General features: G+C 39.0%; 1 protein-coding gene across 3 annotated transcripts in view; it reads left to right on the top strand.

Moving 5' to 3' along the window:
* march8 (membrane-associated ring finger (C3HC4) 8) overlaps positions 1 to 24,693 on the top strand; it is an 80,162-nt gene that overhangs the window by 5,561 nt on the left and 49,908 nt on the right. For all 3 annotated transcript variants that reach the window (XM_025009163.2, XM_017432432.3, XM_037973666.1), the window contains exon 2: positions 16,950 to 17,147. In XM_025009163.2, the coding sequence (XP_024864931.1) occupies positions 17,052 to 17,147 (96 nt within the window). In that variant the 5' untranslated portion in view covers positions 16,950 to 17,051. The remainder of the gene's footprint in view (positions 1 to 16,949; positions 17,148 to 24,693) is intronic.

Raw genomic sequence — 24,693 nt, 5'->3', positions numbered from 1 at the left:
AATCATCAAAATTAAACGAAATAAACATTTGAAATATATGAGTTTGTATGTAATGTATGAATATAATATACAAGTTTCACTTTTTAAATGGAATTACTGAAATCAATCTACTTTTTCATGATATTCTAATTTTATGACCAGCACCTGTATACTTTCACACACATAAAGTGGCTTCCTTTTTTTATCAAATGTCCCCTTAAGTGCTCAAACAACACAATATGTTTGCCATTCTGTACACAGCTGCAGCACATCAAATCGCCTTCTGTTCAAAACCATTTTTTTTTGCATGTCTTATTAAAGCTCCTCATCTAAAAACATCCCATATGTCAGCCGATAGGTCAACAAATGATGGAAAGAAAAGCAGCTATTAATCCTTTGCTTGATTGGATAAAAAGCTAAGATGACGGAGGAGGACGGATTTCCTTTCATTGGTGTTAAACCCTCTTTTCAAAGTTTTTGGCACTTTGTTGGTCTGACGTGTGCAAGTGTGTGTGTTTAACACAATGCCAAGAAGGAAAGGTCTCAGCTTTATAAGCATTTCTAAATAATTTGGAGTTCATTATTCTGCAGTGATGGAGGTTATTTACAAACGGAGAACATTAAAACAATTGCTGATCTTTTCAGAAGGGAACGTTCCAGCGAGTTCCCTCTGACATCAGACTGAGAAACAATGCCTAGAGAAATCGTAAAAACCCAAAAAGATCCATCTCAATTTTACAGGCCTCAATTAGCTCGGTAAATGTGGAAGTTCAAGTTGGGGAAAAAAAAAACGAACCAAGTTTGGGTTGTTTGTAACGATTACCAAGGGAAAAAGCCTCCTTTCTATAAAAGGAGTTTGGGTTTGCGAAATTGTGGCTGATCAAACTACAAGATGTCTGTCCTTCAGAGACGCATTTCCAAAGTGGTGATGTTGGGTCGTAATGACACACTGAGTCACGTTTACCGCAACGAGCCTCTTTTGTAGGAGTGGTAGAGGGGTAATGATGCAGGATTGTGTTGCAGCCACAGGACGTAAGCACCTCACAGTCGCTGAGTTTTTAACATGTTGCCACTTGGACACGCACCCTGAGTGGCAACATATTCAGCATGGCTGCCAGCACTAGTCGCAGGCTTGGGAGGGTAACGAGTAAATATTATCATAAGTTCAAGACTTGTTATATGCCATCATTGCTACCTATCAAGGGATAAGCAGTTTTTAGATATTAAAATCTGCCAAGAAATCAGCTTACCCATTATTTATTTGTACTTGTTTCACGAGAGACATTCATGAGATGAGAAATTCACGAGACAAATCCTGAAGGCACTTAAAAACCTAAATGCCTGGCTGGACTCAGAAGTGGGATTTGTCAGCAAGTTTTAAGGTGACAGGATTGTAATAGGAGAGGTTTGCACAAACAGTTTTATGTTTCCTCCTGCTGATGTTTTGCGCACTGTGCAGCCCATGATGTATGTGAGCACAGGTGTTAAGACTTCAAATTTTCTGGTCCTGGGTTTTATTTTTTCATTTCTATTTTTTTTATGTAAACTGAAGTGATCCGTCTGGTTTGTTTTTACTATTTGGACATTTGTGTAAAGCTGCATTTTTGCTGAGCCTGTAGAGCTGATTGCACCACAGCTATTTCCTTTTCAATCTCCCGTGTTTTCAGGCTGCTCGGACAGTCTGTGATGCTTGTCAGGAGTCTTTTTGCCACTCAGTGGGCATAACTCCAGTGTGAGACCTCGGCGATGACGTTGCAAGAGTAATCTACTGTCAAATATGAGGCCATCTGTCTGACAGCTGGAGCTTGGCGGGCAACTGAACAATGATCCCGAACTCGGTAGCTGTATTTACAAAGTTTTAAGGTTTTGCAATAACCGTCTGAAAGTCCAAACCTCAACTCGACTGAGATGCTGTGGGGTGAAAGAGCTGTGCATAAATGAGTGTCCACAAACCCTATTAAACTGATGGAAAGGTTATCACAGTGTACTTCAGTTTTTATGCATTAATTCTTTATTTTGTTAAATAAATAACCCAATCTATATGTTCTCTGAGTTTATATTTATAACAAAATATTTTTTTGAGGCAGGGTGTGTTAACATGAACAACTGAGGCTCACATTTCCTTTCAGTGTTATTTCCTCTACATTAGCTTCACCCTGATGGAGGACGTGATAATAGTCTAAGTTTTACAGCAGACGGTGTGCTTTATTTAGGAAATGGGCTTTCAAGGACTCCAGTGACGAATTAGGAAGGTGTGATAAGAGTTGGTGTTTAAAGTTTTATTGCTAAAATACCCAGTTGAACAAGCTTTTACCTATTTAAATTGATCCTAGGCTGAAGTAATTAAACATGTATCAGGAATATTAGTAGCGTTTTTGTAGCTGGAACTGTATCACAAGCTGTGCAGCCTTTGTGCAGCTGTTTTCGAAGCTAAGTCTGTCATCTGATCCAGGGCTATAATAGTAGGACTATGTCCCCTGCTAGTTTTGTAGCATCAGTGTCTTGCTGGGCTGTAACGTAATAACATGATCCAAGCAGTGCTGCACTCTACGGTCCTGCTCTGTCTCCTGAAGGCTGTGCAGGGAACAAAAGCATTGATTCAGGATAATGACTTCCTCCCATGGATGATATCATATAACCTGTGACTTAAATACTTATGGATGTTGGGTTTTTTTTAAATTTCAAAACAAAAAACACAGATATTGTAATTAAAGAGCAGTGTTCGTATTAATATTTTGATCAATCTTAACGAGTTTTTGCTATTTTGATTTGCAGCAGGAGTGTGCAAATGTATGTATTTTTTATATTTTGGTTTTCTGGCTGCAATGAAATTGTAATGAGTGTGATGAAAAGAGGAAGAATGGTTGACTGCTGCCATACATCAGTGGCGGACAGGTGCTGGCTCAGCTGAAAGGGCCGTGGGATGGCTCTGCTGCAGGTAGAGGACTGTGGTTGATGATATCATTAGGGCTTTCACACTCTCCCAAGGATTCTGTTTGCTGATGGCAGCGAACCAAAAGCAGGCCACAGTATCTCAGAGTGCTGTGTGTGACCATTAGTCAGACACATTAGTTTGAATGCAGCAGGCTATTTGTTACTGTAGAAGAGGTGGTGGAGAGTGCTGTGAAACCTTTATGCGTGCTCACTTTGTTTGGCAGAATCTGGTCATTATCAATTTCCATATTTGTGTGTTAAAAGCCACTTAGAGGAGCCCTATCATTTCCTGATGTTTTTCATGCACTTCCACGAGGCGGGGTAATGAAAAATCTGTGACAAGCTTTGGTCAAAAATGTTACAGAGATGCAGCAGTCGTCCTCCAGTCCTGACTTCTCATCAACTGCCGGCAGAAAGACGCACAACAACGTGCATTTGTGTTAGCAGAATATCTCATGAATGACTTCACAGATTTTATGTAGTCATTGGTTGTAAATCTACAACTGATTACCACATGGAGTCAACATGATTCAAGATGGCCACCACAGCCAAATGACCACACAAAAATTACTACAACTTAGTCAGTTTCACAGATACTAAGCTAAAAGTTACCACCTACTCAAATTCTGAGGGTTAACAGGCTCAAGAACTCTCAAACAGTTCTTTTCTGTCTGTTAACAACATATCTCATGAACCACCTGTTGGATTTTAATTAAATATTCCAGGAAATATTAACTGAAATTGTTACTACTGATTAACTTTGGAGCCAATCCAATTTACCCATAGGATTTACTTCTACACTGATTAACTGTTGTAGTCGTCCCCATTCAAGATGGTCGCCTCAGCCAAGCAACCTTAGCAAACACAAAAATGGCATTAATTTTACAGATATTGAGCTAACATTTGGTGTGGTTGTAGCTGAGAGTTATTCTCTGAGCTGTACCACATCTTGTGAGGCCTCCCAATATCACACGAGATCGTTCATAACGTCATTTGCAAGGTTTGACCAAAACGGCTATTTCTTCATCCCTTCTCAGCTTAACATGATTTTAATTAAAATCTCTGGCATGAAAGATGGCGTGCGATATCTATTCCGTCGATAAATCCAAGGCCTTTACTAATTTCTACTCGGTCTGTGATGTAACTGTACCCTGCAAACCTGCATAGTTCACTAAATGAGACAGTTTTAGATCTAGACGGCTGCTCACTTTAGCAAGCGAGGCTTGATTTGTACAGCATGTACATCAGTGCCATTAGTGAAAGTACAGAGATAGAATAGGGTTTAAAAAATAGAAACGCCTCTGAGTTTGTTGCTGAATTGTCATGTACGTGTGATGTGGGAGGTGGCGTGTGCTGCGTCCCGCTCCTGCCAACGCTGGTGTCACCCAGCTGATTCCACAGCAATGGGTCGCCGTGGGGAATGCAGACACTTTTGTGGCACTTACCAATTACCAAAGGGGAGCAGCGGCTGTTTAATGAGGGTTTTTTGTGAAAAAGTGCCAGTGCTGTGTCAAGACCATGTCTCTTACACCACTGCTGTGCCACTATTCTCCAACCGGAAGGAAACGATACCACTGATTGGTCAACAATTACTCGGAGAGAAAATTATTGGTCTAATTGCTGATCATCACAGGTGCCAGGAAAAGTCCTCATCATCTGAGCTACTCATCTGTATCAGGAAGCACCCACCTGCCTTGTTTCTCTCCTCTCTGCCTGGCTGGTTTTGGAGGACAAATAATCCCCAATTCCACCTCCCCGTCAGGGATATGATTGCAGCCCCACTGGAGCCCCTTCTATATCGATGCAGGTCTGATTGCAGTGGCTGCAATCAAATCGGTCTCTCCTCGGTCCTTAAAAAGCTCTCTGCGTTGTATGACTGCATGTATAATTTCTACCTGGCAATAGAAGTAGTGAGCTCTAAATAAACAACAGAGCCAAACACAGTTAAAGTGTAAATCTGTAGCTTTAAATGCTACTGTGTTTGGTCAAAAGTAGTTATTATAATGCTCAAGGAAGAATTATATTCAGACGGTGTCACATAACTTGCGAATATATAAACCATTTTGTTAAGTACTGTTTGCTGAACTTTGTTGCCAATCCTCAACCTGCTTCATGCTGTGTTTATATATATATATATATATATATATATATATATATATATATATATATATATATATATATAATTATTTTTATTTTTTTTTTTATTGTAAAAAAAAAAAATAAAAATAATAATGGTACATGTGGGTGGTACATGTGAAAGACACATCCACATGAACACCAGTGGTTTTTCCAGCACACCACTGTATTGTTATGGTTTTTTTTGCTGTTCCTAATTTTGCAGCAATATGCTAACTTGATTTATCTGTGACTTTTTTTAACATAAAACATCTCTATTTGTTGACTGTCAGTCTCTATTCTACACTAGAAACATGTTACGTTTGCTGTGGTTTCGGGGGACTAGCATGAGCGATTTCTACATGTTGCAACTTGTGGATTTGGTCTCTTTTTCTCTTGAACATTAGAAGTCAGACATCCTTGTGTAATTTGCTTGACTGTTTGTAAACCGTGCGTATAGAATCTGCTTTCAAATGGCCAAGAAAACGCCAGCAGCCAAATGAGACCAGACTGTCATTTCATTTCATTCCTTTTATTACCGGTGGCTTCGTGAGATTTATTGCTGCTGTCGCCGGTGTTTGCACAGCCAGTGGCTGCTTTGCTTTGCTGCCCATAATTTAAATTTAAGCATATTCATCACCTAAATCTCATAATACATCCAAGCAGGATTAGACGGTTACAGGAGCTACAATAAACCCCCAGTCTTTACTGTGCTTATGAACAGAACTCATCGCATTTCTTTGATTTCATGTAATTCAGTTTGTTGTGTGTGGCAGTTATTATTAGTGATTTAAATAATACATTCATCCATGCAATAATTGAATAAATTGGTTTCTTAAACATAAGGCTGTGCAGTGAGTTTGGGGAATGTTTTTTTCACCGTGTGTGTGTTCATTTGGCTGTTGTGGACGGATGGCAGTTAAACTCAGAAAGTAATTACTAGTTGTGCGCTGGTATCTGTTGTGGTTGTTGTATTTTTTTTCTTTAACAGTTGGTTAACTGAGTGCTGAAGGTCACTTCTCCGACTGTCCACCCCGCAGTCACACAGTGATTTTTAGCTGCTTTTTTGCTGCTGCTGGTCACAGAGTCGATTATCAGCCAGAAAAGCTTCCTTCTTTAAAGCTGTCTCGGTGTGCGGCTTCCTGACATTTAACACACGCACGCACCCTGACTCGCATGTTACACATCTGTCGGGGTCACGGAGCAGCGTGGCACGTTCTAACTGCCCGCCGGTCTGTAACCCCTTCCGCAGGGTTTAAAGAGCGATGAATAAACCAGCAGCGAGGGGGACGGAGTGGTGTGAGACTTAAGAAGCACACACAGAGCCGTAAAGGGCCTCGAGTTTACTGGCAATGTTCAAACCGAAGTCTGGAAGGAGAATGCTTTCGGTTTCTCTGCGAGTGGCGGCTTTGTTTTCATTTCCTCATTCCTGCACTGAAGTAGCTTGTTTTGTTTTTAAACTGGGTGTTGATCCAAAAAAGCCACAGTTCTCTGTCAGCTGCTGTTCAGTACGTATCAAACTGTGCACATATTCTGCAGCCTTCATGCTGCCTTCAACAAACACATGAATGCCTTTTAGTTTCTTCAGAAACTACAGACTGCATCCTGTTCGACTGGCATTGCCCTCCAGCTAGTACGAAATCTCTAAATCTTTTTTTTTTTTTGTAAATGGAACTGGGTTTTATTGATTACAAGAAAACCAGTTTAGGAATTCCTTGTTGTTCTTCTGAGTAAAGTCCATGACTCATGGACAAGGCATTATTTCATAACAGAGCACATACAAGGAAATGTGGAAACTCCAGACCTTTTTTTCTTCTCTCACTTGGCTCTAAAAGGACATGGATTTTGGTTGCTTGCCACTGAAAAGTGGAGGTGAGTGATGATTTTGTGTGTGGGTTTGTGCATCTGTCTGTTAGCAAAATATCTTATAAACCACTGGATGAATTGTACTGAAACTTGCAAAAAGTAATCAATGGATGTACGTCTACAACTGATTAACTTCTGGAGTCGACCCAGATGTTCCTTCCTTCAAGGAGCGCTACGTCTTTAATGATTGTTCTTTGGTTCATGTGATGACCTCTAAGCAGTTACTCTACAAATCTGTTCTGCCATCACTGCACAAAGTTTTCTTGTTATATGTTCTGTTTTCTCCTAGTTTGGGTGTAGCTGTCGCTGTTGTTGGCATGCCATTCTTTATTTATGAGATCCTCCTTCAGAATGACAGGAAGCTCCGCACAAACAAAAACTGTAAGGAAAATAAATGTGAAAATTCAGGAAGCAAATCCATCTTGTTCAAGCCATCATGAAACTAGAAATTGTTCTGGAAACAATCTGAATCTTTGTCACAATGAATGTGTTTATAACAACGAAACAGTTAAATAAAAAGTACCTGCAATTTAGACGGCAAATGCTTCAGTAAAGCTTTATAATCTTTTAGAAAAATGGTAAATTTCCCTGTTTTTCAGTTCACCTGAATGCATCTCGTCCCAATTTTAACAGGTGATTTAAGAAAAATTACATTTAAAGCTACATTCTATTTTTATTTGCTATAAATGTGGCGTGAATGACTTTGCTGAAGAAGCCAAAACTGAGTCGTTAAAGCCAAAGAAGCAGAGCGCTCACTAAAAGCTAAAAGACACAACACTCTGACAACCAAAAGTAGCATATATAAGCTAAAAGCTAAGCGCAACAAAAGGCTAGTTAAAAGTAGCATAAGAAGACAAAAATACAAAAAGCATGCTTTAATAGATTTTAAAGGCAACAATTGTTTAAGGAATTGGAGAGCTTAATGTATTTCTATGGGGATAATTTTTGGAAAAGATCAAATATTTTAAAAAGTATAAATGTTACAAAAACCAAAAGTCATAGCACAGATCTAAGTTAGCTGAAGTTTTAATATATAAATGGCTACTAAAGCACAAAGTATATAGGGGGGAACAAACAACAACAACAAAAACAGGGAAACAATGGTGTAAATGCTGAGTCAGCATGCACACCATTGTTTCTGTTGTTTTGTACACAGTGATGAATTTATGAGGCAAAAATTCAGTTCTGATGTGGAAATTTTTGCAGACCTTTATCACTAATAAACATACAATGTAACTCAGTCTTTTAAGAGGAGCCACCCTTGATTTTTTTCCAAACAACAGGGGGCGGTGACTCTTTAGTTTAAGTTTCATTTTGATGCAAAGTTCCCAATCCTTGATACTTTCAAATTACAGTAAATCGACACTCCTATCTTTCCACGCTGACATCAACAACTTCAATCCTGGAGAGTCGTGTTTGACACACTGAAGTGTCTTTCGTTTACGCTGAGTCTCACTGAAAGCAACAGCAGGTTTTTTTCCCTCCAAAAAGTTGATTAACGAAGGCAAAGTTGACCGGAAGCACACATCCAAAATTAAAGCGCTCAGTTCAGTGTGACAGTAAATATGTGAGAGAAATGAAAGTCCCCGGTTACTGACGTTCATGTTCTGTAGATAAGTGGCCCTGTGGCTTTTAAGCAATTAGGTGTAATTTCTTTTAATATTCAGGACCGCACCAGAACCGTCTCCCAGCATCCGGCCTCAGCTGTTTGACATGTTGAAGCTGCACCTGCTCGCCCTCTGTTTCTCCATCTTTCTGAATCTCCATGTAAATGTGAGTCTGTACTTGTTGTTTTGGAGATTTGATTTAGTTTGTTTGTTTCTGGCAAAAGTAATATTCTAAGAAGTGGCTCTGTGTAAGGTTAATGTTAAATCTGCACTCATACGCTTCCAAAGTCTTGCTTCCTCTTTCCTGCTTCCCATTTACAGTATTTGTTAGAGAGGTTACAAAAGCTGCATACTCGGTGTGTGTGTGTGTGGTGGTGGTGGGGTCTTGTGGATGTTTTTGCCAAAGTAAGTTAATGCTTGTCAAACTATTTCAGTTCCTTTCTCCATAAAGTGGAATTATAATGCGTATGCATTTTTCTTCCTTTTTATTTGCTCACCAGATCTTTTATTCTGCTCTTCCCGGGGAATCAGTGCTCATTCTGCTTGTGCCACACTTATCTGCAGTCTATTTACCCCGCTTCCTTTATCGTGCCTCTCATGCACACAGAGATGTAAACAGATTTTTGTTTGCCTTGTGAAGACAAACTGTGACATGGTCAAAAAGAGAAGACATTCTACATTCACCTGGTTGAACTGTTGTATCATCTGTTGTAGACTTTTTTTTCTCCATAAACCTTTTGTTTCAATATTATAATTCTCTGTAATGTTCAAGGATGTGCTTTTCTAGCATTGTAATGGATCTGATTCCCACCAGGTTTATTAGAAATAATCAAAACTCAAGCTTGTGATTGTTCTGTGACAGGTGTAAACAGCACTGCAGCTCTTATGGTTGGTTTAAAACAACTCAGTAATAAAAATTCCAGCTTGGCCTTTGTGTGAGGTCCTTGGTGGATAAGCTAATATAATCTGCTTCTGGCAGTGTTTTGTTTTAGAAGGTGAATGCCAAAAAATGAAAATAAAAAATTAAGAAATGAAGAACAAGTGAGGACTTCTTCATAAATGTGTTCTTCTGTCTGGTCCTATTTTCAGTTCATTACAGAACGATGAGCCACAGACCAAACTGTTTTCCTTATGCTATAAGATTGCTCAGGTGTATAAACCAATACCAGTAAATATGCATTTATGTTTGTCCTTGTGTTAGAGTTAGCTGCAGAGTTTGGAACGTGGCAGAAAGAGCGAGATCCTGAACTTCCTCTGTGGAGCGGCTGAACTCAGGCTTAGAGATGAGGTGAAGAGCTCGGAGTAGAGCCGCTGCTCCTCTGCATCAAAGAGTCCGCTGAGGTGGTTTGGGCATTTGATTTGGGTGCTCCCCTCTGAAGGTTTTCTGGGCGTATCTCACTGGGAGGAGACCTGAGTCAGACCCCAAACATGCTGGAGGGATTTTATGTTCTCTCTGCTCCAGGAACACTTTGGGATTCCCCTGGGATTGTGTTGCTGGGGGATGAGGCACGTCTGGGTTTCCCTTCTGGACCTGTTGGCCCCACGATCAGACTGTGGTTAGGTAGAAAAAAAAAAAGATAAAATGTTAACCAGTTGAGTCCCAACCTTACTGTAATAGCAACAGTCAAGGTAGTTCCTGTAGAACTTCCCCAAAACGAGTGATTGGGCCATAAAAAAAGTTCCCACATTTGCTTCACACACAGGAACAATCTGTCACAACATCTGACATCTTTGAAATCCGTTCTAGCTACCAAGATGCACTGGTTTTAGGAGATAAGAAATAGGCTTTAGAGTAGATAAGAAATATCACCTAAATGTTAAAGGCTCCATGAGGTAAAATAAGTTATTGAAATGATATACAGGTTCCTTTTGTGAAGATTAAACTTTAATGTCCTACTGAATGTTTAGGACAGAGTTTTCCAATATGTGGGATATGCTGGAAGTAAAATGTGTTCTGTCTGTTAATCCCTCTTCATTTTCATTGTTTGATTTGCACAAATTTTACTGAGTGTCTGTCTAAATCTGCATGTGTGCACACAGCAATTTTATTTGCACTGCATCTTCTTTGCACCTTCCTGGTAGCTCAGTCGTTAAAAAGAAAGAATTCTGTTTGATGAAGGTAAAATCTCAAAAGATTTAGTTGTTCTAGAAAGGATTAGCTCCTATGTTTTTTCCGGTCAGGGTGCCTGGATCACAGACAGAGCTAATATTATCAATCCCATAATTAATAATATCCAGACCTGGCCTTTTAAGCCCCTAATTAACTGAGACGGCTAACTGGCATGATGGATCCTGAGAACCTAAATACCATAGATGCTTTTGATTAGTTTTAAATGTGGGGTGCGTAGTCATGGAGACATTTAAGAGACAAAGAACAAACCACAGTCATGTTCCAGACTGGAGCAAATAAATTATACAACCACATTTGAAGTGGCAATGAGCAAAACGTTATGATAATTTATTCCCAGCACATCATAAAAAGTGTTAAAAGCACTTACCAGGCTTCAAGCTCACTGCAGCAGTGTTGTGGATTTGTGTATGTATGTTTGAGACTATTTGAGTTTTGCTCGTGTTGGTTGAGTACAACAGTGTCTGATTTCTGTCCGGGCACAAAGTCAAATAGTAACTGCCAGAACAGCAATAGCAGATGAATCACGATAACATTAATTCATCCCTTCTCTCTAACTCTCTACTGAGTCGTCTTCACAGCTTTTTTGATTTTCTTTCTTTTTTGTTTTCATTAAGAACTGTATTGTCTTGTAACAGGATTTTAAGTGATGCTCGTCAATATGAGACAGGAATCCAAAGAAAAAATTATAGTTTCAAGCACAATGTTGTTTCAAATGAACCCTGAAGACATGAAATTTGTGACAAAATGGGAATCACAAAATCAGCTGTTTTATCGGTGCTTCTGGCTTTTTCATTTTAAAATGATAATCTTACAGTTGTGGATGAATTTCTTTAATCTTTTCCACAATATAAAAAAAACTAAACACAATTGATGTGACTGGCCAAAAAGCTGCAGTTTTGCAATTAGGCTTGAATGGTTTTGGATGGTTTTATTGGCTCTTTTTCTATTATTTGCACTGTCTGATCTACCTGGGGTTATATTTTATCTTGTCCACATCCTGGGAGGTTGGCTACACTCCCATAAAACTTAGACATTTTAATATTGGCAGCTGTGGTCAGAGGAACATGAAGCTGCTTGGAGATGGTCTTATAGCCTTTATCTTTTAAGATGGATAGCTATAATCTTCTTTCTGAGCTCCTCAGACACATCGATGCCAGACTACCCAGTGGCCGTTTGTTCCCTTTATGGCTGACAAAAAGCTGGAAGGCACCCGTGATACTAATTGGTATCAAACACTTTATTGAAACATCACTATAAAGCCAACATTAAGAGCCTCTTTAAGGGTACAAACAAATATGTTATTACTATTTTAGCAAATCTTTTCTAAAAAAAAATTCACAATATTTTCTCACACATACTAAAGGTGTGCAGACATGTATTAAATTTACCAAATCCGATTTTCCTGAGAAATGAAGCTATGTGCTGTAAGTGTACCAACAAATCTGTCCCATCTGTACCTTTTTTTTAATATAAATTTTAAAACCTACCTGTCAGACTTGTTGTATATGGTCTTTTAGAAGTCGCAAATGCTTTGGGAAGACACCTCTTTAAATGTAGACAGCAGTTTTAGGACCGTACCATTTGGACCGATTGATACACAAAGTTTTTCTGCCTGGTTGCACATCAGAACCAGAGAACAGATTCCCAACCATATCTAGGGTCTAATCTGACAGCGTGGACTCAGAGGGGTCTCTTGGCAAACCGAATACCAGCAGAGTGTAGCCGAGCAGAACGTCAGTGAGATATGGTTGTGATTCACCTGCCACAGGAGCAGACAGAAGAGGGGAGGGGAGGGGGGGGGGGGGGGGGGGGGGGCAGAATGTTTTTTTTTTTTTTAAATGATTGACTTTCAGTTGAACAATAAGAGCTTGTGATTGGGATGGCTTTCACCTTGTAGATCATTTAGTTCTCTCTTTTAGAAGCAAATCCCTGATTTATTTCTGTAATTATATATAAAGATGGACATCCAAAACTGCTTATGTCAAGCCTGATCATAATTGTAAGGAGCAATACCAAGGAATGAGCTAAAAAAAAACAATGTGGATCCACACACTGGACTGGATTACTGGGTTGATGGGGCAGAAACTCTTGCTACTTTCTTGTGTGTTATAAGCGCCTTTTTTAGACTGAGCGGATGCTCATTCCTTTGGTTTAATAATTGTGAATTCAATACAAGATGTCCTAAAATACCAAACTAATGTTGTGCCAGAATATAATTTTTTTTTTTTTTTTTCCCCCATTAACCCCCCTAAATAAATAAATAAAAGCAGAAATGAACCACCATTTGATGTTTGCGCCTCCAAAAAACTCAATTGACAGCGTGCAGAATCCCTTCACACAAAAGATGCAATTGGTGTGAGTGAGAAAATGAATGGTTTGTCAAAAATCCCTAGGGACAATTTAGAGTTACCAATTAACCAAACATTCTCGAAAAGCACTCAGTTATCACAGTCTTTATTTTTGCATTCTTTAGGCATAGAGAGTGAAACCTAAGACATACATACACTGTAAATATTTCCATAATTTCTTTTGGTTGGTATTTTAGAAGCAGGCACATTCCCTGACTTCAAATAAAACTCTAAAATTGTTCAACCTTTTTTTTTCAGTTTCAGTCAATTTGGTAATGCAGATTGATTCAGAGGTCTCGACCCGGGTGAGTGTGTGTCAGCAGGTGTCTGACACCACACTGTTAAATCCCGTCGCTGCTGCAGATGCTTCTCATCACTTCCCCTTGGCTGATCCAGTGTAGCAACAGCCCTTTGAAATTCTCATTTATGACTGTGAAGTGATAACTAGTTTCAATATGCTTTAACGGTACCAACAAATTCATCATGTCTGCAACTTTTTTTTTTAATATAGTTTTTAGAAACAACTTGTCTGATTTATCGTATATGGTCTTCTTTACTGTTAGTCACAATTGCTCTGGGAAGACGCATTTAAATGCAGTTTTAGGACCATAACATCAGAGGACTGATTGATACACAGCAGTGATGTCTTAATCCTGGAGCTAAATGTTTTTTCAGCAGCCAGTTTATACCCTAATGATGTCTTTTTCTGGCCAAGACTTCCCTTGAGTTTAATAGGTGGAACTTAAATAATAAAATAAAAGTTGTGAATAGTTTATGATCCTATTGCAAACAGCTGGTAGTGAATTATAAATCATTTTCACTTTTACTTTGACAGCTTCGTGTAACCAGTGAAAAGCATATCAGATTTTTTTTTTCCTTTTTTCAAAGCTTATTCCAGTAAAATGCCGCCATGGCAGCAGGTCAAACTGAAGCTACAGGAGGGCAGAGATGTGTGGTGGGGGTTGTATTTGATGGAGTGAACTCTTTTACTGACATCCAGTCTGGAGGACACACACACACACACACACACACACACACAGACACACCTGAAGGATGGCTTAATCAAAGGGATTTCTATCAGCTTGATTGACAGAATAAGTTTAGCTCTAATAATTCTAAAGAATGCAGACTATATCAGCAAACTGCATAAATTTATGTGTGAAACTTATAATTCTGTCTAACAACACACCTTTCTCCCCTTTTGTACAACCTCACTGTTCAGCAAAGATCTCCTGCTCACAATATAACGCCAATTAAGAGTGGTGTGGCTTTTGGAAGTACGGTAATGAGCTTGTTGGTGCAGCGTCAGTTAGTAATGTGGTCACAGCGATGGTATGCCAAAAGCATGTGGATGAACCACAGCTCTGTAACTTTAAATACACCAATGCCAATGTATGACTCAGCTCATCACATCTGACATTATCTCAGAAAATGAGACAAAAATGCTTTTCGGATTCGGAGGCAACATCGTTGACTGAAATGCAGCTGAAGCTGTTAATGATGCCCCCACATGCTGATTACCTCGGGGTCTAACCTTGTCCTCATTTACCATAAGTCATTACACTTAGACACACACGCATGAACAATTTGGCTCCAAATCTCCCTCACTCCGACCTGTACTCGTTTAGCTCATAGTGACTAACGATGGCGATAAAATTACTGCTTTTGTGTTCGATACACACGATCTGCTTGATCTTTGAAGTTGATGAAAACTGAAGTCTTTGGAATGAACAAAGTAAGAAAAGTTTGCAAACAAGAGCAGGTGATTGATGCCCAAATGGAGTTTTGGTTGACGATTTCTGCTTCACAAAATCTGCTCTCAATATTGCTCAAATTCCAACATGCATAACAAATGTTTTTCAAAGCTAAATCAGGTTTGCACAGCCATCTGTGAAACTCCTCCATTCAAAAGTCTTTGCATATGATAAACTGCCTACAACCTGTAACAGCTCTGTAAATAGTGACTTCAATAGTCGTTCACTCCCAGACTATATTGTGACTATATTGCTCCTTTCACAACAAACTTTTTTTGTTATTATTACTTTGTAAATCTATATTTTAAGGCTGTGCTGGTTTTGAGTGAACTCTTGCATGACCTTGGTGCATCAAATCATCTTTTCTTGAGGACTCTGCGGAGATTATACTTTTATGTAACTCCTTATCTGGTATTAAAAGTCACTTATGGAAACATTTTTTAAAAAAAGATTTATTAGGTATTAATGAGTGCAGTTGTAAAATTTATATTGATCTATAATTTTTTTTTAAACATTTTGACCCAAGATAAGATTCTGCTCTGACTTTCATCCTAAAGCTGCTGCCTACATTTTCTTAATACCTAAAATAATATTCCTTTTTATAATTTTCACTCTACCTTTTGAAATGAGGTCAAAGTAAAAAGATTTAACATACATTTTTTGCATCATTCTCATAACATTTTGTGTTTTTTGAATTGCAGTATGCAAGTTTACCTCCGTTATCAGTATTAACCTCCACAAAGAGTTCGTAATTGTTGCCTGATAATATTCTGCAAGGATAAACAACAAGATTTCACGCTAAATAAATAGTTAAACTATAAAACTACATGTTTGTCTTTAACTTGAGCAAACTTAACGTGAATGTGATTCTGGTTGAAATTGTTGTTTCTGTGTTTTTGGAAGCCATAATCTTTGTTCACCATCAGTTCTCTGATTAAATCTTTCTGTTTGTCTTAAGTTTAAAGGTTTTTATTTAGAGAAAAACGTCAATCAATACCAAGTTGATCTTTCAGTGCTTTTAATTAACACCTTATATCCTTTTATCACTGAGCTTTGACTGGCAGCTGTTTGCACATGAAGCTGAGAGGACTGCTGTTTGCGAGTTCATTTTGAACACAATCACCTCTTCGTCTCGATGAATACTTACCAGAGACGGAGCGGTGTCGAACTCAAGTGGCATCTCTGCCGATTTTGGTCCAGGTCCTCGCTGAACCCGCGTGGCATTCTCAGTTCAAAAGCCTACGCAAAAACACGACAACCAGCAACCACCTCCTGCTGCCATCAACGCTGCTTTCTGATTACCGCCGTTTTACTGACCTCCCATCTGTCCGCTCGCTTTTTAGTTTCTTAATCCTGTCATTTTTATATTCTGGAGCTTGAGGGTTTGTTTGGCAGACGGGCCTAAGTATATAAACGCACACACGCAGACACAAACACAAACTCATACTGGCGGTGAGAAGGAGCTCAAGCTTAATTGCTGTCAGTGGCGGTACAGATGGCTGCATTAACTCAAGTTAAAATGGCCGATTTTGTAAAACCTCGTGTGTAACGCTCAAGGACGGTTTCATGATTCTGCTGTTACTTTCATGACTTTCTGAAAACACCGATGGTGTGAAAATTACACCACTGATTCAGTTCTTACTCAAGGATCACCTCTTTAAATATTTATTACACTCTTTGCTTGTCCCATCTTTTTCCCCTCTTATGCGGGAAAAACCCAGGATACAGTTTCTCTCTCAGATTTGAGTGTCAATTAAAATTTCATTAAGACTTTGGACTGGAAGTTGAAATCGAATAGCTTATTGTCCTGTTATCAAACTCTGCAGGTTTGGAAATGAAACAGTTGGCTGGAAGCTGGACAAAGAAACCAGAAATACAAAATAACCATGTCTAGGAAGTTTGGAATTGTTTTATATATATTAAGACAAATGAATGCATCTTAATGCATCTTATTTTTTTATTTGAAGGAGTATTTAGATATATTTAATTAACTACAGATATTTATACTTTGAAAATCATTTCAAAAATCCTCTTTTTCGATTTTGTATTAGATTTACTGACTTTTTTAACTGGAAGAAATGTTAACAAGTACATAAGTAAGGTCACTAAAAACCACAATGGGCAGCTGTATTACTTCATGATTGTCATGACAGTTTTATTCTGTTTAATCGTGTATTTTATAGCTAATTTTGATGTAATTTATGTCTCCCTGCAGGGTGGCGCAGGCAAGGTGTTGTAGTTAAAACCATCATGCCCGTTGCTCTGGGAGCTGTACAGGAAGTGTGTGTGTGAGTGACCCCTAGTTGGCTCCGCTGGGATGAACATGCCACTGCACCAAATCTCCGTCATCCCCCGTGATGTCACCTCGTCGCGGGTGTCGGGTGGTGGGAAAACGAAAGACAAAGACAAGCAGGTATGTAAAAACTTTACATAATGAGGGTCACTGATCTTAAAACTGAACAATTTATTAAATGAATGTTGTCAAAAAAAAAATTGGATAGTAGGAATTTGGATTGCAGAGCTCATAATAAACACTTTGCACAACAAATAGACAAGATGACGTTAATTTAATCCTTTCACTTGACTTTGCAACTTGACTTTTTCAACATGAAATGTACAGGAATTGCAAGTAAAGAAAGTTATACCATTTGTTGTGCTATTAAACAATCAGGAAGTTATTTTTTCTATGCCAGCAGTAGAAATTTTAGCACCTGCCTGAAGGTTTAGCTGAGAATTTTCATCTAATGAGATTGGTCAAAGTCTGAGTAGCCTTTCCATTTTTTTACCTCTAAAACAACCTGTCTGCTTTAGCATTTTAATTGAGGCATCACACACCTATTATGATATCACAGTGAACCCAACCTGCAACAAATGTGTTGTTCATGCTATAAGACAAACAGAAAAATAACAGTTTAATTACTACCCTGTTAAATGTGAGTGATTTCCCTTCTTCCAAAGCAAATAAAATGACAAACTAATGAGCATTGTTCTCTGCTCTCAGACAGTGAGGTCATGTCTGCAGAGGATGCCAATTGGCAGATTTAAGACCAGCTGTTTTCTCTTTTAACAGAATTTAGATTTGAAATTCCAAACACACAAACACATACACAGAAAGCATGCATTAAATAATTCAGTTAGCTTCGTGCTGTGACAGAGCTGAAAACATTGTTGAATTGTTCACATTACTGTCACAGTGAGGAGGCAGCGAGTTAATCTAACCCCGATAAGGTGCTGCAGTGAGGTGTCTGATAATCCCTTTTGTCTTTGGTGAAAGTTTGTAGGTGAAAAATAAGTTGAGTGCTGAGGGCCAGCCTCAATTCTCTCTGCACAAAACTAATCCGCAGAGCAAACGCTGACTGCTGTAACGGCTGTAAATACGGCGCTGTGAGCAGGTGAACACTTTAACATCCATAGTGCAGTAAATGGAACTACTACGTAACACAAGTTTCACATTTCTGTGCAAATTTGAGTTACACAAATAGCCATGTTCTTTTCTGACAAACGAAAATCAAAACAAATACGGTGGCGTGCTTTAAGTTTCCAAAAGGCCATCTGGATCTTCCACAACAGTTACAGACTGTGAGATAATCTTTGGCAAACGGGGGAGAGAACAAATAAAAAAAATAAATAAAGCATGAAAAAAAGCCTGAACCCTATATAAGTTTTGAGAAATTATAGAGGGAATATCATGGGAACTTTCTGAATATTTAGCATCTTGATGTGTTTAAATTGTTTATGTTTATCCCAAGGCAGCATGAAGCTAATGTAATTTATAAGGTGATGCAACAAGACAACTGCCCAAACCACACAGAAAAATCAATAAATATTAATAAAGCAAAATTAAAAACATGATTTTGGAGAACAACTTGGAGTCTTCAACTGAGATGCAAAGACACAACCTGAAGAGGGATGCATTATTAAAACATTTATGCACTTCTGCAGGCAGGAAAAAAATGTTGTTCTCGGTAATGGAGGTTTTAGGAATAATTGAATTCAAGAGTTCAAAATAGCAACGATTTTGTTTTGAAGATTAGACAGCAATTTATAGATAAACACAGCAAAATTCTTGGTCATTTCTAAGGATTTTGACATTTTTCTATAACTTTATAGAAACTTCACTGATAGTTTATTTTCCTATGAAAATGTCCCTTCTTTGCTTAAATCAAAATCAAATTGGGATTTAACCCATAGTTGTTTTTATATCACGTAATGAGTTGAATGAAAGGTTAAGTTTGTTGTGCTCGGAAATAATTTCGAAGTGTGCATGGTTAAAGGGATTAAGGGGTTTAAAGTCTGAAAGCAGTCAGGAAAAGGTTACCTCGGCCTATTGGGGAATAAAAGCGAAACTGTAAGCAGTGCAGTGTCTGGAGGTGGTTTGGTTTCCATATTTACAGAAAGTGGAAAGGTCCAACTGTTCACCTCTGCTTGTCATCTCTCCATCTGTGCATCTCCTGCTGGCTTCATCTCCTTCTTTATTATTCCTACTGAGAAGTAACTGGATAAAGAGCACTGATTCCTGTCCCCTCTGTAAAGCAGCAGATCGGAAAGAAGAGAAAGTGATGACTCGAGAACAGAAAGGAAGACTAGTGTCAACTTAGACTTAGCTCGAGAGTCTTGGAGGTGTGTGTGTGTGTGTGTGTGCGCGCGCACCCAGAGTTTAGTCACAGAACGCAAGCCCATCTGGCTCTCTTATACAACACAACTGGTCCTTTAATGCCCTGAGGGAGGAGGGGGGGAAAGAAGCAGAAACTTTCCTGCTTATAATTCAGTGTTAGTCAGCTGCTGCTTTAGAGAGCAACACATCTTTAACTGTTGCTGGCTTCTTTTTGGCCTCTTTTCTCCAGCTGTACTCGGCTTCATGCTTTGAAATTTTCTTTTGAATAAGTGTGATTGAGGTCACATTGCCGGTGCACTTTGGTCTTTCCCCCGAGAACTCGTGTTTGAGCACATAAACTGAGTCTTAAAAAATATATGCATGACTTATTGGAAAAAAAAGCCATGACATGAATGGATTATGCATGAATTGACAATAATGTGAGCTCTAGCAGAGGCTGCCAGGTACAGAGGGAGAGAAAAACACACAAACTTTGTCATTTGAAGTATCGAAGTCTGGAGGAGAATTCATGTTGAGCTGTCAGTTTTGAATGTCTTTTAACTCTCATCAGCAGCATCACTTGTTGCAGTGTTTACTGGAAGTATTATGATTTACATGAACAGCATGTGATTATGTCCTGCGAACTGACAAACACGCGTCAAAGGATGCAGCTGCATCTATTTTTACATCAACTCTATCTGTATTTTACACTAACTCACAGCCCGTCACATACACTGATAATACTTGGCTGTATATGTGTATATACCCAACTCCTGAGCGTTTGATGTTGCATGTATTTTTTATGAGAGCAGAGAGAGTGCTATAGGTTTTATATCTCAGTAGGTGTCAGAGTCAAGGACAGAGACACTTCTGATGTTTTCAGGTTTCATAACAACCACCGAAGTGCTGATTGAGCATCACTGGGCTTTATGGGGCCGAGATCTAAAACTCAGAACACAGCCTAGAGGCTAGATGTAAACTCTTTAATGTGTCCATCTTTGCTGAGTTAATGAGCCACTTCTGTTATTTATGTTCCAGTAATTTCAAACTATTTGTCCTCCACTTGAAACAAGTGGAGGCATTTTAGCCGAAATGGAAGACCTCCTTTTACGACTGCTCAACATTGTCTAATTAAGTCCTAGAAGTGTGATTTTAAAAATTAGTTTAAAATGTGTTTCCCAACCTTGAGGCAGAAAAAAACACTTGCAAAAGATTTTGATGGATCAAAAGTGTCCAAATCAGTCTTGTCCAGATTGCCGTGCCTGAGGGGATTTGCAAATGAAAATACTGTGATAATTGCCTCGGAAGCCCTGAGACCTGGAAAAAGCTTGGCATGAAACGCTCAATTATGAGGAAGAGGAGTGTCGACATGTTGTGTGACTTGGGTTTTTTAGGAGAAAACTCAATGTGGTCACAGTCTGGTTGAAGTAGCTGTAATTTAGTAAGGGTGCCCTTTAAAGATAAAGTGCCATTTATTTTTCTTCAGTGCACAAATTATCTTTCTTACACACACACACTCAATTTCACTCTTCTCTCATGCACTTACACACACTTTCCACACAGCTCGGTTTGTTCTGGTGCAGATATTCTGAAGCCAAACAGGTGCCTCAGCCGGTGCATAAAACAGAATCTGCAGAGAGAAGATAACACCTACTGAGATTTATTCTGGCAGCAGCCTTCATGAATGTTGTGTGTCAGCAAACTAACATACTTTACATTTTACGCCCAGGGAATTTAGAAAAAAAAAATTCAAACTTTGTTGCACTTTTTTCTTCTTCTTCTTTTTAAACTATTAATAACCAGAATCATGCCTGACAGGAAATGGTTGCAGGTTAAGATGGTTCTTGATGTTTTTTGTGATGCTTCAGCCTGTAGAGTTACATCCGGCTTTGTTGTGACATCAAAAGTCCAACTTAGGGCTGATTGCTTTATGTCAGCACACACAATTATTCTCTCATTAGTTGAAAATTGTTTAGAAATTAGTCCTTTACTCTGTTAAAAGGATCATGGCATGAAAAAGTAATTCATTGTTTTTGATTTACATCTGTTGTGGCATGCAAGTCATTTGTGTAGTAATATCTGTGACATCAGTGACAAAAACCCTGTTTTTTAGGTATTATCATTGGGTTTTTAAAGCTTCTAAAATTATAACAATGTTAATGACTTTCCTTGCATTTGTAGATGTATGCTTAACTCACATCTAATGGCAACTTTTGCACAGATTGTAGTTTTTAACTGAGATGATGGCAGTTCTACCAGAGCTTATAGGTACAAATTGTTTTATGAGGAGAGCTGCTTCACCAGCTTCTGTTTCGCACGTAACTTGTAAATATGCAAAAGCAAATAACACTAATTAACTGACTTCTTGGAAGGCCTACAAACCAAACACGGGCTCTAAAAGGGACTCGAGGTGAAACCAGTAACTAAACATCTACATTTTTTTGTTCAGTTTTCTTTCGACCTTGATTGTTGCTTCAGTCCAGCGCCTCTCTGCAGGACTTTGCGCTCGTGTTGTCATTGGCATCTCTAAAGCTGCTGCTGGTATCTCTCAGCCTCTTGGCTTTTTGTCTGCCTGAATCTTTTTTTCTGGTGACACGCATTTAGGGACGTGCGCTGCAGGTACACAACCTCCAGCTGCTAGTGTTATTCTGTCTGTGCGAGATTTGCATGAGTCTCCCAAGAGCCTTGGCTGCGCTGAGCCACTTGGTGGTGAAGTGCTAAAAATGTAATTAAATGTTGAAGAGATGACACGATGGCGAGGTTTTTGAGCGCAGTAAGGAAGGACTTCACGTCTCCTTGTTAAATATGTCAAATCTTAACCCCCTGTGATGGCTTCACCGGGGGTTATTTAACTTTCTATGGTAGCGTTTACACTCTGAGCTATAATAAGTTTTACATAGTTGAGTAAATTTAACCCACAGAGACAGGAAAAAGGACTTTGAAGGGAAATAATTACAGCACTCTTCTCTGCTATTGTAAACACCAGTCGACATGTTGCTGAAAAAGTTTTCTTTTGTCACCAGTGTAAGGATTGTTGTATGTATTGAAGCCATCAGATTTATCAGAAACAGGAGGTTGTACATTCATAAAGCTTAATAACTGTGCCTTGTTCAAATGCCTCCCACCTCCTCCACGCACACACCCACACACTTCAGATTAACACTTCATAGTAAAATTAAAGACCTACCATGTCTTGAAGGAATTCACGTTGCCCACCACCTTTCATGCCAGTTTTTGTTTTCTGTCTAATCTTGAAAATAATGCTATGCACGATTCCACGCAATATGGTAAGATCTTGCATGGTCTGTTGGTGCTTAAAATGTGTTGGGAATTAATCTGTTACTACCACACCGAATGTTAGCTCAGTATCTTTAAAATTGACTTCATTATAGACGTTTTTATAGCTTATTAGGTGTGATGGGCATCTTGAATTGGATTGACTCCAAATGGTAATCGGTTACAGATGTACATCCATGTTTACACGTTATGTGAGCTGTCTCATCTGACACGCGTTCAGAATCGCCCACAGAAATTTGTTCAGTCTGACACACTCTGCATCGACACAAGATTCTGTACTCAAAAAAAGGAAACCAATTTGGTTCTTTGTCCACAGTTTGGAATAATACCCTCAGAAGAGCCACTCTTGTGTTGCACTGCAGCCAGGAGGAGACAAATAAAAACAGATGAAATTATTTTCAGGCGAGAGACACCGAGCCACCACGTACATGAGGTGCTGAGATGTGGATCCTCTCACATCTTTGAGCTCCTGCTGCCTCAGCTTCTCTGTTTTTTTTTTGTTGTTTTTTTTTTTTTACTTCTGGAGTTTTTCTGTTGCTTTAATCACAGGAAGGTGTCTCTGTGGTTATTCGACGATGTGGCGTAATTGCTTGAGATATTGCTGACTTGACTTTTGGGACTCGCGGTGTCCTGTACACTCTGACTTCTGCCAAAGTGCCTAAATTCATCTTTTCCAAGTAACTCTGCAGACCTCACGACAGTGAACAGAGAAATGATTCCTGTTTATCTGGGGCTGCACGCTCCATTTTGGAGGCCAGTATGCAGTGAGCACACAGGCACATAACAAGTCTCCTGTACATTGAGTGAAAAAAGCACCAGACAATCAGACACCTGCATGTCTTAGGAAGATATGATTATGAGATTCTTATGTGGAAAAAAAGAAACAAAAACACTTCAGCTCCACACTGTGAGTGTCCGTTTAATTATTCCCCAATTCCCGTCTTCCTCAGTGTCTCAATCTGTCTCCTCCTACCTCCTATCTGTCATTGTCCTCCATCATCCTTTAGCAGTGGAAGATTACTTGAGCGTGGTAAATCTCTGCCCATGGACTCAATTCTGTGACCACACTGTGACTCTTCCTCAGTGCTGCCTGCATGGGGAGGGACATGCCCACTGGCTGCAATTATATTCACTATTCTGCTTGCAAGCCTATAGAGCAGTGAACACACATTTGGATTTTCTCTCCAGTCAACCAGCAGTCTCCTGCATTTCAGACTAAAGGATGCCTCTGGTGTTAAAGAGCATTACTCTTTTATTCCAGCCATTTTGTCTTCTTTTTTAAATTAAAAAACATCTCTAAGCCTCGAAGACATTATGAATCCATGATCTACTTTTTAATCCAGCAGCACAATCAAGAACAGAAGCGTTAATATTTAATAATTGCACAGAGAAATGGGTTGAATCCACAGCTGTAGTTGGTTTTCAAATGATTTTGGCAAACCTTTCTTGAATGCTTTTTCTTTAATAATTCGGAAAAAGATTAATCAAGGATAAAACTCTTCTGTGCAGAGGTTTGACAGATCTGCCCATTTTTATGTTATGCTTTACGAAAGTGATTGTTTTTGTGTCACTGAGTAGAAAGACTGGAGTTACAAAAAGTTCTCACAGGAGAAGAAGAAAAGAGGACGTTTTGTTTCTTACAAGCTTGAACACCTGGATGCCTCGGTCCGTCTTATCTATGGTTTATGTCATTTAAAAACTTTCATGATAGCACTGTGTAAACTAAAATATTTCTGGAGAAATTTGAAAGGTTGTTAATGTATCTACTGCAAAAAATCCGGTTAATGAGATTCTAGGCAGAGGAAAAAATGCCCATATTTTCATGTATGAACTGTACAAGTTGTGTAAGGAGAACCGAGATTAAAAGGGATGTTAAAACTGCTGCCAATAGCTCATTATTGTCATCACGGTAAACACTTGTCTGTCACTCCCTGACAGCAGATAGAAACAGACTGAAAATTAAGCCTCAAACAAACAGTCGTTAGTCATTGTGCAAATTCTTGACCTGTGAGGGGCAGAAGACCCTGATGGTCGCAGACATTTATTTGCATGTTTCTACAGTGTTTTA

The sequence above is a fragment of the Kryptolebias marmoratus genome, linkage group LG22 (assembly GCF_001649575.2).
Source record: "Kryptolebias marmoratus isolate JLee-2015 linkage group LG22, ASM164957v2, whole genome shotgun sequence".
Taxonomy (NCBI): Eukaryota; Metazoa; Chordata; class Actinopteri; order Cyprinodontiformes; family Rivulidae; genus Kryptolebias; species Kryptolebias marmoratus.
Note: the sequence above shows the minus strand (reverse complement) of the source record. Positions and strands in the feature narration are given on the sequence as shown.